General features: G+C 57.9%; 1 protein-coding gene across 2 annotated transcripts; it reads right to left on the bottom strand.

Annotated features, from left to right (window-relative positions):
* Window positions 1-2,736: 2,736 nt before the first annotated feature.
* LOC128827044 (SLAM family member 5-like) lies at window positions 2,737-12,144 on the bottom strand. 2 transcript variants are annotated; one of them, XM_054010741.1, is made up of 5 exons: window positions 11,430-12,144; window positions 8,864-9,190; window positions 7,613-7,879; window positions 3,645-3,911; window positions 2,737-3,189 (listed from the first exon to the last, which is right to left on the bottom strand). In XM_054010741.1, the coding sequence occupies exons 1-5, from the start codon at window positions 11,488-11,490 to the stop codon at window positions 3,092-3,094; spliced, it is 1,020 nt and encodes a 339-aa protein (XP_053866716.1). In that variant the 5' UTR covers window positions 11,491-12,144; the 3' UTR covers window positions 2,737-3,091. The 2 variants fall into 2 exon arrangements, with proteins under 2 accessions (XP_053866716.1, XP_053866715.1); XM_054010740.1 differs by having other exon boundaries at window positions 3,633-3,911; window positions 11,430-12,143.
* Between the last annotated feature and the right edge of the window lie 243 nt (window positions 12,145-12,387).

The following is a 12,387-nucleotide window of genomic DNA, read 5'->3' as shown; positions in this document are numbered from 1 at the left end:
GCAGCCATGTTGTGGCAGAACTTGTCGGTCCTTCCCCAGCCCCTCTGCGGAAGCATGTGCCAGCATGTTTAGCTGCAGTATTTCCAGCTGCTGCTGAATTAGGTTAACAGAACTTTCTTTTTATGGGATGTCCTTGGCAGATCGCAGCAGGTTTAAAGTTTCAGTAGTTCACCGCGGAAGTAAATAAACCTTGTAAGATGAGAAAAGTGGTGTTCATTACGCTTAAGGAATTCGGAAGGGAGTTAAAGCTCTTGATGGCTGTCCTCACGGACCCCTTGAGTTTGGGGATGGCTCTTTGCCAAGGCAATTGAAACCACGAAGGAGGCAAAGAGTGGATGAAGAACTGGGCTCCGGAGAGCTGGGTTTCAATTCCCAGCTCTTCCATAGGTTCCTTGAGCAAGTTACTGAATCTGTTTGTGCCTCAGTTTCCCATTCCGTGTCTCCGTTCTGTGTCTGCCTGTACGCTCCTCAGGGAGTCTGTCCAAGCCACGAGTCGAGCCCTGGCTCAGGGCTTTAGCCAGAAGGCCCCTGGAAGAGTTAGCAGCAGCAGCTCGGCTAAGTGCCCGATCGGTGGTCTTTGCGGGAGGGGGCTGGGATTGTCAGACGAAGGGCCTGAGAGCCGGACAGCTCTGTTGGTTATAGTGTTGGCAGGACCTGAGGCTGAATTTCATCCTAGTTCAGTGGCGATGGAAAGTACCTTGCTGGCTCGCGGCCGTTTGCTGGTTGAGTGAATTACTGGGGACAGAGAGTGCCCAGGGTGGCATCGGAAAACACCGATTTGTTGACCCCCAAATGATTCTCAGAAACGTATCAGGTTCAACACCTTTCGACGGGAACATATTGGGCTCTGACAGATCTGTCTGGTCTCCTACCAGGCTGCTGGGATTCCCAGGCTGCTGGGATCTAATGCTCCAGGGCCGCCCTGCCATGCGGACTGCCCCAGGGACAGACAGGGCCCCCCGGGGAGGCAAGTGGGACAATTTGCCCCAGGCCCCGCAGGGGCCTCCACGAGAATATACTATTCTATAGTATTGCAACTTTTTTTTATGGAAGGGGCCCCCGAAATTGCTTTGCCCCAGGCCTCCTGAATCCTCTGGGCGGCCCTGGGGGCAGAAAGCCTCTAAATACTCCCCCTGTGCACCTGCCACTGTTGCAGTCCAGGGCCCCCAGTCATTTCTCCCCCGCTAATGTTGTTAGAAGAGCGCACAGGTGTAAATGACACCGGGGCAGGGCTGCGGAGAATCAGGCCCTGTGGAGTTGGTGGTTTGCCTGGGGTGATTGTCGTTGCAGATCTCTACTGTAGGTGGTGCCAAGACACCAAACAATTAGCCGGTGTCCGTACCACAGCCGGGAAGTAGGAAGGTGGCTGCGGGAGGGGGAGCGGTGGCATCGCTGAAGCTGCGGCACGAATTTCTCGAGGGGCGTTTTCGACCTTTCTTTTTATGCCGTATTGTAAAAGTGGCCAACCGCCCAAAGCTCCCTCGGAAAGGAACATTGATGCTGGATTTGAATTTCCCCTGCTGGTGGGGTGCAGACGGGATTCAGACGCACAGAATAGAAGCCCTTGTTCCAAAAGCCCCCCGGAGTAACATTTTCAGCAGAGCGTCCTTTTGAACCCCTTTTGCAAAAAACAACCAACCCACCCGTTACACCACGACAGCCTGCCCCCTCTTCTCTGAACACCCTCCAGTTTGTCCATATCCCCGAGGCAAGGGTTAACGGAGATAGCTGCCAATCAGCCTCCTCCAGCCCTGGCCTGGAGCAGCTACGGGGGGGGGGGAGGAAGGCGGCTGGGGGGCTGCAGGTGGCAGGTCAGTAGCCTGGCTGGCACCTCGCACTCCGGGCTAGTGCTGCACAGATAGTCTCTGTCTGCATTGAGGTCTGTTTTCCAGCAACTCTCAGATTTAGTCCCCCCGGGAGCTGGCTCTGCGCTGGCTGTGGTCTGGGGGCCAGGAGAGCTGGGAACGCCGCACAGCAGAGCAGGCCTGAATTCCGGTCTGGGTGCCCAGCTCCCCGCAGACCCTTGCCTATGCCGTGGCAGTAGGGCAGAGAAGGGACCCAGGGCAGGGAGAGACCTCCGTAAACAAATACATGTTCGGGGCCCAGCCACTCTGGGCCCTGGGAGCTGTGACTCCAAAGAGCCTGGAGGGGGCTGGGACACCCACGCCCAACTCTTCCGGCTGGGCCAGATACACTGCAAAGCCCTGTGCCCCCAGGCCTCAGCGACCCTCTTCCTGCCCAGGGCCAGCTGTCACTGGGGGGCAGCCTGGCTTCCTGGCTGGGCAGGTGATGGGCGAGTGCTCATCTCCCAGTCTGTGCGGGGCGAGCAGTGATTCCTTTCCCCTCTGGGCGCCCCCTGTCTGAGCCGTGCCTGGGCAGCCGTGTCCGGCCTCGCCGGGGTCGCCCCACGAGGGCGGTGAGAGGAGCACACGGCAGCCGCTCTCAAGTTCCACCTTCCTTCCCATCACTGTTCCGCCTGCAGCAGGATGAGAGAAGCCACCTGATGCACCAGCCTTTCCTGCCTGGGCCACGACGCCCACCGGGCACTGCTTCCCACAGGCCCTCCCTGGCAGCGCTGATCCCCATGGGGCCACACCTCATTGCCTGGGCATGGCCTCTCCCAACCTTCAGCCTAAACGTTCCCTTCCCTCTTGCCACCCCCCAGAAAACCCCACACGGAGGGTGATGCCACGAGCAGGCGTAAGCCAGAGAGGCAGAGATCATGATACCGCAGAGTCAAATGGCAGAGACTTTATTTATGAGATGGGGAGTTAACCTGTGGAACTCACTGCTACCAGATATCCTCGGTATTAAAATACAACCAATCCCAGATATTTATGTGAATAACGATTTCACCATAGGCTCAGAGAGTTGACATGACAGCCCCGTTGCTGGACCCAGTGTTTCTGCTTTGCTCCCTACACAGTGATATTAACCCTTCGGACGCTGCAAGTGAGTGTCCCCTGTCCTCCCACCCTTGCATCCCTTGGCCTGGCAGGCTGGGGAATGCCGGTGCCTGGTGGGATTGGCAGTCGCAGTGAAAGCTCCTCTGGTCTTGGTCCCATCTCCGCTCCCTGCCGGGGAGGCCGTGCTACGCGATGAGGCCGGCGCTCAGGGCTCCCAGCGCCAGCAGCAGGATGGTGAGGTGGTAGGACAGCAACGAGGCCAGGGACCGGTCTGGTGGGGAATCTAAACAAGAGCGATGGGGTCAGTTCCTGTCGGCGGCGATGGGCAATGCCGGGGCGTAGCTGCACCATTAGAGCGTGGCAGGGGCAGGGGCTGGGATACCCGGGAACTTTCTCCCCCATTCCATATGGGGTAAGAGGAGCTGGGGCAAGAGGGCTGGGTCTGGGCAGGGCCGTGCCGGCCTCGCTGCCGGTGTCTCCTCTGGGGAATCGCAGTCCGTTCTGCCCAGGAGCTCGGTGCCTGACGACACTGACCCGGAGCAGAATGAGGAGAGTGGGAAGTGATGGGGCCCCTCGGTCCCCCCAGTCTGCACCCCTTGCAGCTGACCTCCTCCCCGGGCCCTGCCCCGCTGATGTTCCAGACCCTTCCCCTGAGCTCTCCCCCGGGTAGGGACCTTCTCAGAGCAAAGCCCAGCTCTCCCCGTGCCCGCGCTGGGCAGCGCTTACCCGGGAGGTTACCTGGACACAGGTCCTTCGGGGAGATCATCCTGGAGCTGTTACTGGCGGGGTGCCGGGCTGTGCAGATGACAGCCGGGAGAGCCTCGAAAGGTCTCCGAGAGACACGCAGAGTGGCTCTGGTGGATACGACCACGCCGCTGTCCTTTTGAGTCCAGCTGTAGGTCACCTGTCCCCCTCTCTCCCCGGCCACGCAGCGCATGGTGTAGTGACAGGTTCCATTGTCACAGGTCACCGAGTCACAGACAATCGTTGTCGCCGGCACTTGCTCTGCGGGGGGGAGAGAAACAGGATGAAATCCCTGGCACAACTTCCTAGCAGCTGCCTGGAACTGCTGGAGGAAGCTGAGGGCAGAAGCCCCTGCCCCAGCCCAGCATGGTTGGAGCAGGGGTGGGTGGAGCATCTGACCATAGATGGCTGATCAAACATTGGTCAAATCCTGTCAAAAACACTGTAAAGCACCGACGTATTAGAACAGGAACACCGGTAACAAAATACGGCCGTGGGCTCCAGTCCGCTTAGCCTTAGCGACTTCTGTTTAATCGCCCCCCAAAAAAGTTACTGACCAGGGATGGTGGGTGAACTCCCACTTCAGGGAGGCTAGCATGACAGCCCCACCTCTTCCAACTGAGCACCCCCGCTCCCCGCAGCCAGAGCCCCAAGCATGCCCCCCCAACAGCGGCCGGAGCCTCCCCCTTCTCCCCCCCTCTGTGGCTGGAGGAGTCACAGGCCACCCCAACCCCTGGACGCTGGCTGGAGCTCAGCCCCCGCCGGCTTGGGGCGGAGCACGGGTGGGGCCAGGGCCTGGGTTAGGGGAGGCTTAGCCTGCCCGGGTCTTCAGTACCATGGGAGGCGGGTGTTGAACTTTAGTTCCGTTATTTGAACTCAGAAAAGGGCAAATCCCAATGAACCGAAGCTGTAAGAACAGGAAAGACGAATGATTCCTGGTCCCTTTTCTAGCAACGTTCTGTTACCTCCTCACTGTGAATGTGAGTCGAGACTGAACAGTTACAAAAGCGAAGACCAATGAAATGAAGCAGAAATAAAAGAAAAAGAAAGAACAAAATCATTTTTGACGGCACGTAAGCTAGGCGGGCAGCTGGCCAGCTCTTCGAGCAGCTCGCTTTGCAGTCTCTTATTTGTCTTTATCTGTTTCGTGTAGATCCTAGCCGTCTTCCCCGTCAGCGAATTCATCAGTGTGTCCTTCTTCCTCTTCCTTGGATGAACATTGGGTCAGTTCTTCATCTGCCATTTTCTTTTCTCATCTTACACAGCAGGGGAGACTTTCCGTCACTTTCTGGATTTTCAGTGCAGGATCCCCAAACCGGCCAATGGAGTCATTTAAAGTGTTACAGGCATTTCTGCCGCTGTAGCTAGATTGCAAGGTGGACGCTGCTTTGATTTAAGTGTGGGGATTGCACTCCGCACTGTTTTACGGCTGGCCGGGCTGCCGCTTGTGCCATACTTGCAACCGCCATCCGAACGGTTTGTTCGCTGGTTTAGCTTTTAAAATTCGCAGGAGACGCTCTGAGGTCACAAGCAGAAATGGCATCACCGTTGCAGACGTCTTGGAAGCATGGATCTAGAAGGTAGACAACAGGGTGTGTGTCTCACGGGGTTCACGCCACTCGCGGCTGGGGCGCCTCCTTGTGGCTCACCGGGGGATTCGCTCACGGCTGGGGCGCCTCCTTGTGGCTCACCGGGGGATTCGCTCACGGCTGGGGCGCCGCCTTGTGGCTCACCGGGGGATTCGCTCACCGCTGGGGCGCCTCCTTGTGGCTCACCGAGGGATTCGCTCACCGCTGGGGCGCCTCCTTGTGGCTCACCGGGGGATTCGCTCACGGCTGGGGTGCCTCCTTGTGGCTCACCGGGGGATTCGCTCACCGCTGGTTTGCCGCCGCCGCTTGTGGTTTCTTGGCTCCCTTGCCCCAGTCGCGCACTTGGTGGCTTCTCTCCTGCTCCGCGAGCTCCAGCGCTTCCTCTTTGTGGCTTGGCCCTCAGGCCAGGCCGCTGCAGTTTCCTCCCTTCACGGGGATCAGAGTCTCGCTAAATAAACCGCCTCAGAAAGTCTTCAAAATCCGCTGCCCCGTTCCCCTCCCCGCAGGCCAGGCCCTCCCTCTCCTCCGGCTCCCTACAATCACCAGCTCGGGTCCAGGTGGCCTGTTGCTTGGTGCTGCTGTCCCTAGCCTACTTCCTGCTCCCTTCTCTCAAGCCGGAGAGTGACTGTGACTCTCCCCCTGGCCCCGCCCGGCCCTTTCTGCTGCTTTCCTCTCCCTGGTTTTATACCAGCCCAACCAGGCTTCAGGCTCAATCCAGGCTGTCTATCCAGCCCACACCTTACCCAGGTGCAGCCCATCCTGTCAGGTAGCCCCCCTGAGCCCTTTTACTCCTTGAGCGGCGGTGTAGGGTGAACACCCCGTCAGTGCGGGAGTGATCCCTTAGTTTTTCCGTGATATCATCCCTTTTCCTTCCTCGCGCCCGCTCTTGTAAGTGGACTGTGTTCCCTGCTCTCACGAGGACGTGTTTGATCATTCAGGAACCCGTTCTGGGCATCCGATGACGCAGAAGTGTCGTTTCCCACGTTCTGAATGGACTAAACGCCGGGTGCAAGCAGTGAACCGAATGTTGAGATTCACGTTCGATGGCACAGTGGGTTATCCGTACTTGGCCATCCCTTGTCTGCCAGCCACGGCTGCACATTGGAAGATCTTTGAGACGGTTGGTAGAAGATGCCCAGCGAGTGCCATGAGACGTTCTCGGCGTGGCTCTGCTAACGATGCTGAAAAAAGGCTGCTGGGTCTTGTTTGGTTTTGAACACCAGGACAACGCTCTTCCCTTTTGGCCCGTGTGGAGAGAAAACTGCCAGATCTTCAGCTTCCCCGGTGAGAAGCTGCCTCGTCCGGGCAGCACAGCCAGACCACCGAGGGCGTGAATGCTCATTTGTCGTCAAAGCCCAGACAGCCTCCATGTGAGCCGCGGTGTTGGTCCCAACACCAGACCATTCCCGGGACCCGGTTCGTTGACAATATTTTTTAACAGTCTGCAATCTCCTGGCCTGGTGAGCAAAGGACCAGATGGCGTGGCAATGCTCAGCTGCACGCGGGAATGAGTAAAGCTCCGGCTGTGGCATCATTACCGTGATGTCATGCGACTATTGGTCCATCCGTCTGACACTAGAGACACATGAGGGGCTTGCGCAAGACGAACCCCGAGGGCTGGGGTCACAAAGGAACGTAGGGACGCTGGGAGCCGCCACGCCTGACTCTGAGGGGCCTGGGACGCCACTGAGAGTCACAAGCCTGAGTCTGGCGCCCGGGTGTCCCGTGTGATGAATGGGGACAGACAGGTACAAAGAGATTCGCACTGGGCAGGGAGCCCCTAGGCTAGTCAATGGGAGATGCTGGGGGGATGGGGCATCCTCCCCCTTTGCCGCCTGTCTTTGCTGGGGACTCTCAGCTGGGAACACTCTCTTAGGTGCGGGCTGCCGAGTCCTCCCCTTGTACCCCCATGGTGAGGGTCCTCCCCTGGGTGGGAGAAGGGGTTTGAACTGCCACCTTGCTGGTGAACGATATAACTACCGGGCTCTGGGATAGCCTGGCGGGGGGCTCTTTGGATCTCTGATTAATGAGTGGCTGGAGCAGGGGATCAGATCCTGGGGCTCCCTGCTCCGGGGGGAGCGCTCTACCCACCGGCTATGGAGCTGTTCTCGTGCCGGTTCCCTTTGCAGCCCCATGACTCTGCACTGGCCCAGCCGCAGGGACGCTCCAGACCCTTCCCTTGATATCTCCCCGGGGGGCAGCAGCTTTCTCAGAGTGGGAGGTGGGGCAGGGGATTCCTGGGGTGACGGGGCCCCTTTAAGTGCAAAAGTGTTGGAGACCAGAGTGGTTTCATTGAAATGAAGTCGTGGGGTGAGTGCCGAGGCGGGGACCCGATGCCAGCTCTCTCCAGTGTTTCCCTGCGGAAGGCATTACCTGCGCAGAAGTCCTTCGGGGAGACCGTCCTCCTGGAGCTGTTCCCGTCGGGGACACGTGCCGTGCAGGTGATGTTCTCACGAGCCGCCTGGTGCCGCTGAGGGATGTGCACGATGGAGTCCGTGGACAGAACGCTGCTGGGGGCTTTACTCCAGCTGTAGGTCACGTTCTCCCTTCCATCCCTGACAGCGCAGCGCAGGGTGTAGATACAGGCGTCGTCCTCACAGGCCACTGAGTCACAGGCGATGGTGGGTGGCAGTTGTCCCTCTGTGTGGGGGGAGAGAAACACAGAACAGGCTGAAATCCCTGCAGCAACTTACTAGCTGCTGCCTGGATTTGCTGGGGGAGCAGCGCGCAGGGAGCCCTCTGCATCTTCGCAGCACGCTTGGAGCAGGGGCAGGGGGACATGAAGGTAATGGCACAGCTGGGAGGGAGAGGACGGAGGAGGGATCATTTGGGGAGGTGCAGGGGGGCCCAGCTTGGGCATCAGTTGGGGGTTTGAGCTGGTTGAAATTTTCCAATGAACACCTTTTCCATCTGAAAATTTGGTTTAGTCAAAACATTTTTTGGGGGGGGAGGGGGGAGTTGATGCCAAGAAAAATGTTCAGTTTTCTGAAGCAGGTGTTCAAAGCCAAACCCCAAACGTTGCATTTCGAACGGTCTTTCCCCTCCTCCCACTGGAGTCCACCGTAATTGGCAAGGTCGTTGTGGAAACCGATCAGCATTTCGACACCTCGTGTTTCAGAGGGAGCGAAAATATCAAAATGTTTAATTTCCTGATGGGGATCTTTTGCAACTTTTCAGGCCACAAAATTTTTTTTTTTGTTATTGACAGATTTCTACTTCACATCCCGATCTGGGACAAAAGCAGATGTCGAAATGGCCCTGTGCAAGAGAAACGTTCCTGACTAACTCCCTTCGGGTGACCAGCGCTGGAGTTGGGGTATGGGGCAAGCGGAGCAGGAAGTGGAGCCCTGCTGGGGTGGGGGAAAACCTCAATTCCAAGAGAAGTTTGGGTTTCTGATGGGCCAGGGCCGTGTGGGTCAGGGGCCAGGATGGGGGAAGGAAGCTACAGCAGAGCACAAGAGGGAAAGGGCTGCAGAAGACGGAGGAGCAGGGAGACAGGGCTGGTGAACAGCAGAATAGACAAGCACGAGGTGGAGGAAGAGGAGGAGTTTGCCAGCGGCTGTGAGTTTCCTGAGCAGGGTGGGTTCCAGGCTCCCTCAGGGATCCCCCTGCCCCAGCACTTACTGGACACGTGCAGCGTGAATTCTCTGTAGGCGAATTGCTCTTTGTCTGTGTTGAATTCGACGGTGTAGCTGCCCGTGTCCTCCATCCTCAGATCGGTGATCTGAAGCGAGTAGCTGTCATCAGAGAATCGCAGGCGTCCCTCGTAGGATGGGTTAAACACCAGGACGTGGGGAGGTTTCCCTGCAGTGACGGTGACTAGACTCCTTGTGTTTACCGACCAGGCCCCGTTTTTAAATTTCTGTTCTGCTGAGATCCTCAGGGGGAAAGTGACCGACCCTCCCAGAATCCCGGTCAGCTCCGCCTCATCTGCGGCTGCTCTGTAGTACTCTGGTGCACGGGAGGGAAGAACAAGGAATAGATCTACCATGGACGCACCAGGCCAGTTCCCTCCCCGGTCCCCGTTCATGCTCCCACAGGAACCGGGGGAGTCACAGATTACGGGAGTGGGAGAAACCATTTCCCCTGGATCTGGGCTCAAAACCCACAGATTGCAGCTCTGGATGGCAAACGTCCCATGTCCAGGCAGCCTTCCCCCCTGGGGCGTTGGTTTGGATAGTACAGAGCGTGGAACCGTTTGTGAGGTTGAGAGCCGGATCTGGCTTTGGAACACATCCGCTCTTGGGGGACAGAGATCTGGTAGCAGTAGGGGGTTCTTACCCTTGCATGGGGAGCAGCCTCTAGATAAAAGACCCTCAAAAGGGACAAAGACCCTCACTGGGCTAGGGCGGGAGATGCTTTTCTAGGGGTTTTATCCACGAAGCCATGGGAAGCTGATGATCCTATTACAGCCCATTAAACAGCTGAACAAATCTGTCTATCTCCATGCCCACCCATCTCTTCTCCCCCCCCACCCCCAGGTGCTGGGGAATGGTGGGTCGTGCTGTAACCACTGTAGCAGAGGGAATAGCTGCTGTCACAGTATCTCCACCTAGCAAATTATCTGCCAGGCGTTTTAGCAGCTGGGCCCTGCTGGTGCCAGGGGGAACCTCAAAGGGCAACTGCAAACCCCTTAGGACAGCTGGTCTCCTGGGAGAGGCAAGTACCAGCCCTGGTAACTACCTCCCAGGCCGGAAGTAGCCAACGTGGCATTTCTGTTGGTATTGCTACATCCCCACTAGTGGTTCAGGGGCTGGGAAGCAGAGATCCTGGGCCGCATTCTCCATCGCTGCGTCTTGCGTAACCACTTCCCCCAGGGCAAAGCCAGTGTGAAATGCCCCTGGTGTGATCCGGGAGCATTTTACATGCAGAGCCGCGGAGGATTGGGCCCGACCAGGGGGTCTTGGAAAAATCTTCTTGGTGTGCGTGAGACGGGTCGACCCAAAGGGTCAGGTTGGTCCCGCCCGCCCCGTGGCTCACGCTGGGCCGGGCCCAGCTGTCGTACAGGCGCAAGGAGGGGCCGTTTCATCTCAGCCTCGTGACTGTCATCGGGGAATCGCCCCCTCCCCACTCCAAGCCCCTCTCCTCTCCTCTCCCACTCCTGAGCCGGGCTCTCGTTCGCTCCCTCTCCAGCGGTCTGGGTAGTCTGAGGGCCCTGCTGTGGCTCTGTGTGCAGGTCACGCTCCCAGTGTGGCTGGGCCCCGGCAGTCCCTTTGCAGGGGGTGGGGAGCTGGGGCAGGGAGCACTAATCCGTGTGGACCCCCTCAAGCAGCCACCGGGAGTTGCCAGGGAAGCAGTAATAACCCTGTCCCGGTACCCCTAGGGACCAGCGCTCAGTGCATCCCCTGCTGCAACACGGCCACCTCGCAGGAGTCCCCCTCCCTCCCTCCTCTCAGCCTCCAGGCCCACAACCTGACCCCTCCTTTTCCCTTCCCCAAGTCCTCCTGTATCCCTGCCCCAGAGGTCCCCCCGCAACTCTCTATGCTTTGCCCTGCCATTATGCAGCGCGTCCCTCCCAGCGTCATCCCTCTGCCCCCTGCTGCGGGGAGATGGTCCCCCAAGAGCACAGGGGCGCTCTCAGGCCTGGCCAGACCCCTCCCTCACCCCCCCCTCCAGGCTCTTCGGGGTCTGTGTGGCTTCCCACGGGTCTTGCCCCCAGCTGCTGGAGAGGAGGGGACCCTGCAGGGTCAGGTGAGCTGGGAGTGCAGGGCTATTCCAGCCCCGGGCTCTCCCTCTGTTAGGCTCTGCTGATGACCCTCAATCCCAACATGCAGCCCCCCCATTCCAGCTCTGGACTCCCCCTCCCTCCCTCAGCTCTGCTGATGCCCCTCAATCCTGACATGCAGCCCTGAGCCCCCCCAGATTCCAGCCCTGGGCTCCCCTTCCCTCCTTCAGATCTGCTGATGCCCCTCAATCCCGACATGCAGCCCCCCACATTCCAGCCCTGGGCTCCCCTTCCCTCCTTCAGATCTGCTGATGCCCCTCAGTCCCGACATGCAGCCCCCCCCCACACACCCCTGGTTATTTCAGCCCTGGCTGAGTAGCTGTTTGCAGGGCTGGAGTAACTCTACATGGAAAAGAGGGCAAATGGATTGAATCAAACCCTAGACTCCCAGTTGCCCAAGGCGCGGGCTTTGTGGCTGACCCGCGGTCACTGTTTCCTGCACGCTAATTCAGACAGATCACTCACCTCCCGGCTGTAGGAGCAGAAGAAGCAAAAGAAAAGAAGGTCGAAGAAGAGCCCCCTCCATCCTGACAACGTGGGGCAGCGGGCGTCGGAGAGCCTCACCAAATGGAGCCAGAGCCTGGAGCGGTTCGGATGGGGACGTCTGGCTGGCAGGGCGATCCTGGCTACCCTCTGTGGCTGAGGACGGGCTGCAAAGAAATGAATCGCCCTGCGGCTCTGCAATTTCTCCACCGGGAGATGGGATTTAGCAAGACCAGATCCCTCTGGCTGTGATGTGACTCAGCTCTTGGGGTAAGTCACCCAATGAGCTCAAAGCAGCCGAGTTCCCTAAACCCCACAGGGTGTGTCACTCTGCGCGGGGCTACACTCAGCCACGGTCCTCTAATTGCTCAGGGGTGGCGGGTGGGTCTAAAACGGACACGGCTCCTGTGTTATTGGATGGTTCTGTCTATTGCACCGGAGAGCCTGTCACGCTAGGAATTCACAGTTACCCTGGGGCCCCTTGACACGACAATAGCATATACCTCGATAGCATTCATCACCATGTATTTTTTGACAGGTTTCCAGGAGAAAAAGGTTGAAAGAATAGAGTGAGAGAGCTTAAAGCAGGGATCGGCAACCTATCAGAAGTGGTGTGCCGCGTCTTCATTAATTCACTCTGATTGAAGGTTTTGCATGCCAGTCAGACATTTGAACGTTTTTAGAAGGTCTCTTTCTATAAGTCTATAATATAGAACTAAACTATTGTTGTATGTAAAATAAATAAGGTTTTTTAAATGTTTAAGAAGCTTCATTTAAAATTAAATTAAAATGCAGAGTCCCCCAGACCGGTGGGCAGGACCCGGGCAGCGTGAGTGCCACTGAAAATCAGCTCGCGTGCCGCCTTCGGCACACGTGCCATAGGTTGCCCACCCCTGGCTTAAAGATTAAAAAAAGAAAGCTTGGGTAAGGTTTAGAGGAA

This window comes from Malaclemys terrapin, chromosome 21, assembly GCF_027887155.1.
Source record: "Malaclemys terrapin pileata isolate rMalTer1 chromosome 21, rMalTer1.hap1, whole genome shotgun sequence".
Classification (NCBI taxonomy): domain Eukaryota; kingdom Metazoa; phylum Chordata; order Testudines; family Emydidae; genus Malaclemys; species Malaclemys terrapin.
The sequence above is the reverse complement of the archived record's forward strand: the minus strand, read 5'-3'. Positions and strand labels throughout refer to the sequence as shown.

Excerpts from the sequence above, each read along its gene's own strand:
- LOC128827044 (XM_054010740.1), bottom strand. The coding sequence starts at position 11,490 with ATGGAGGGGGCTCTTCTTCGACCTTCTTTTCTTTTGCTTCTTCTGCTC. Across the intron at positions 9,191-11,429 it reads TCTGCTCCTACAGCCGGGAG|AGTACTACAGAGCAGCCGCA; the intron begins GTGAGTGATCTG and ends CCCGTGCACCAG. Across the intron at positions 7,880-8,863 it reads ATTCACGCTGCACGTGTCCA|AGGGACAACTGCCACCCACC; the intron begins GTAAGTGCTGGG and ends CCCCCCACACAG.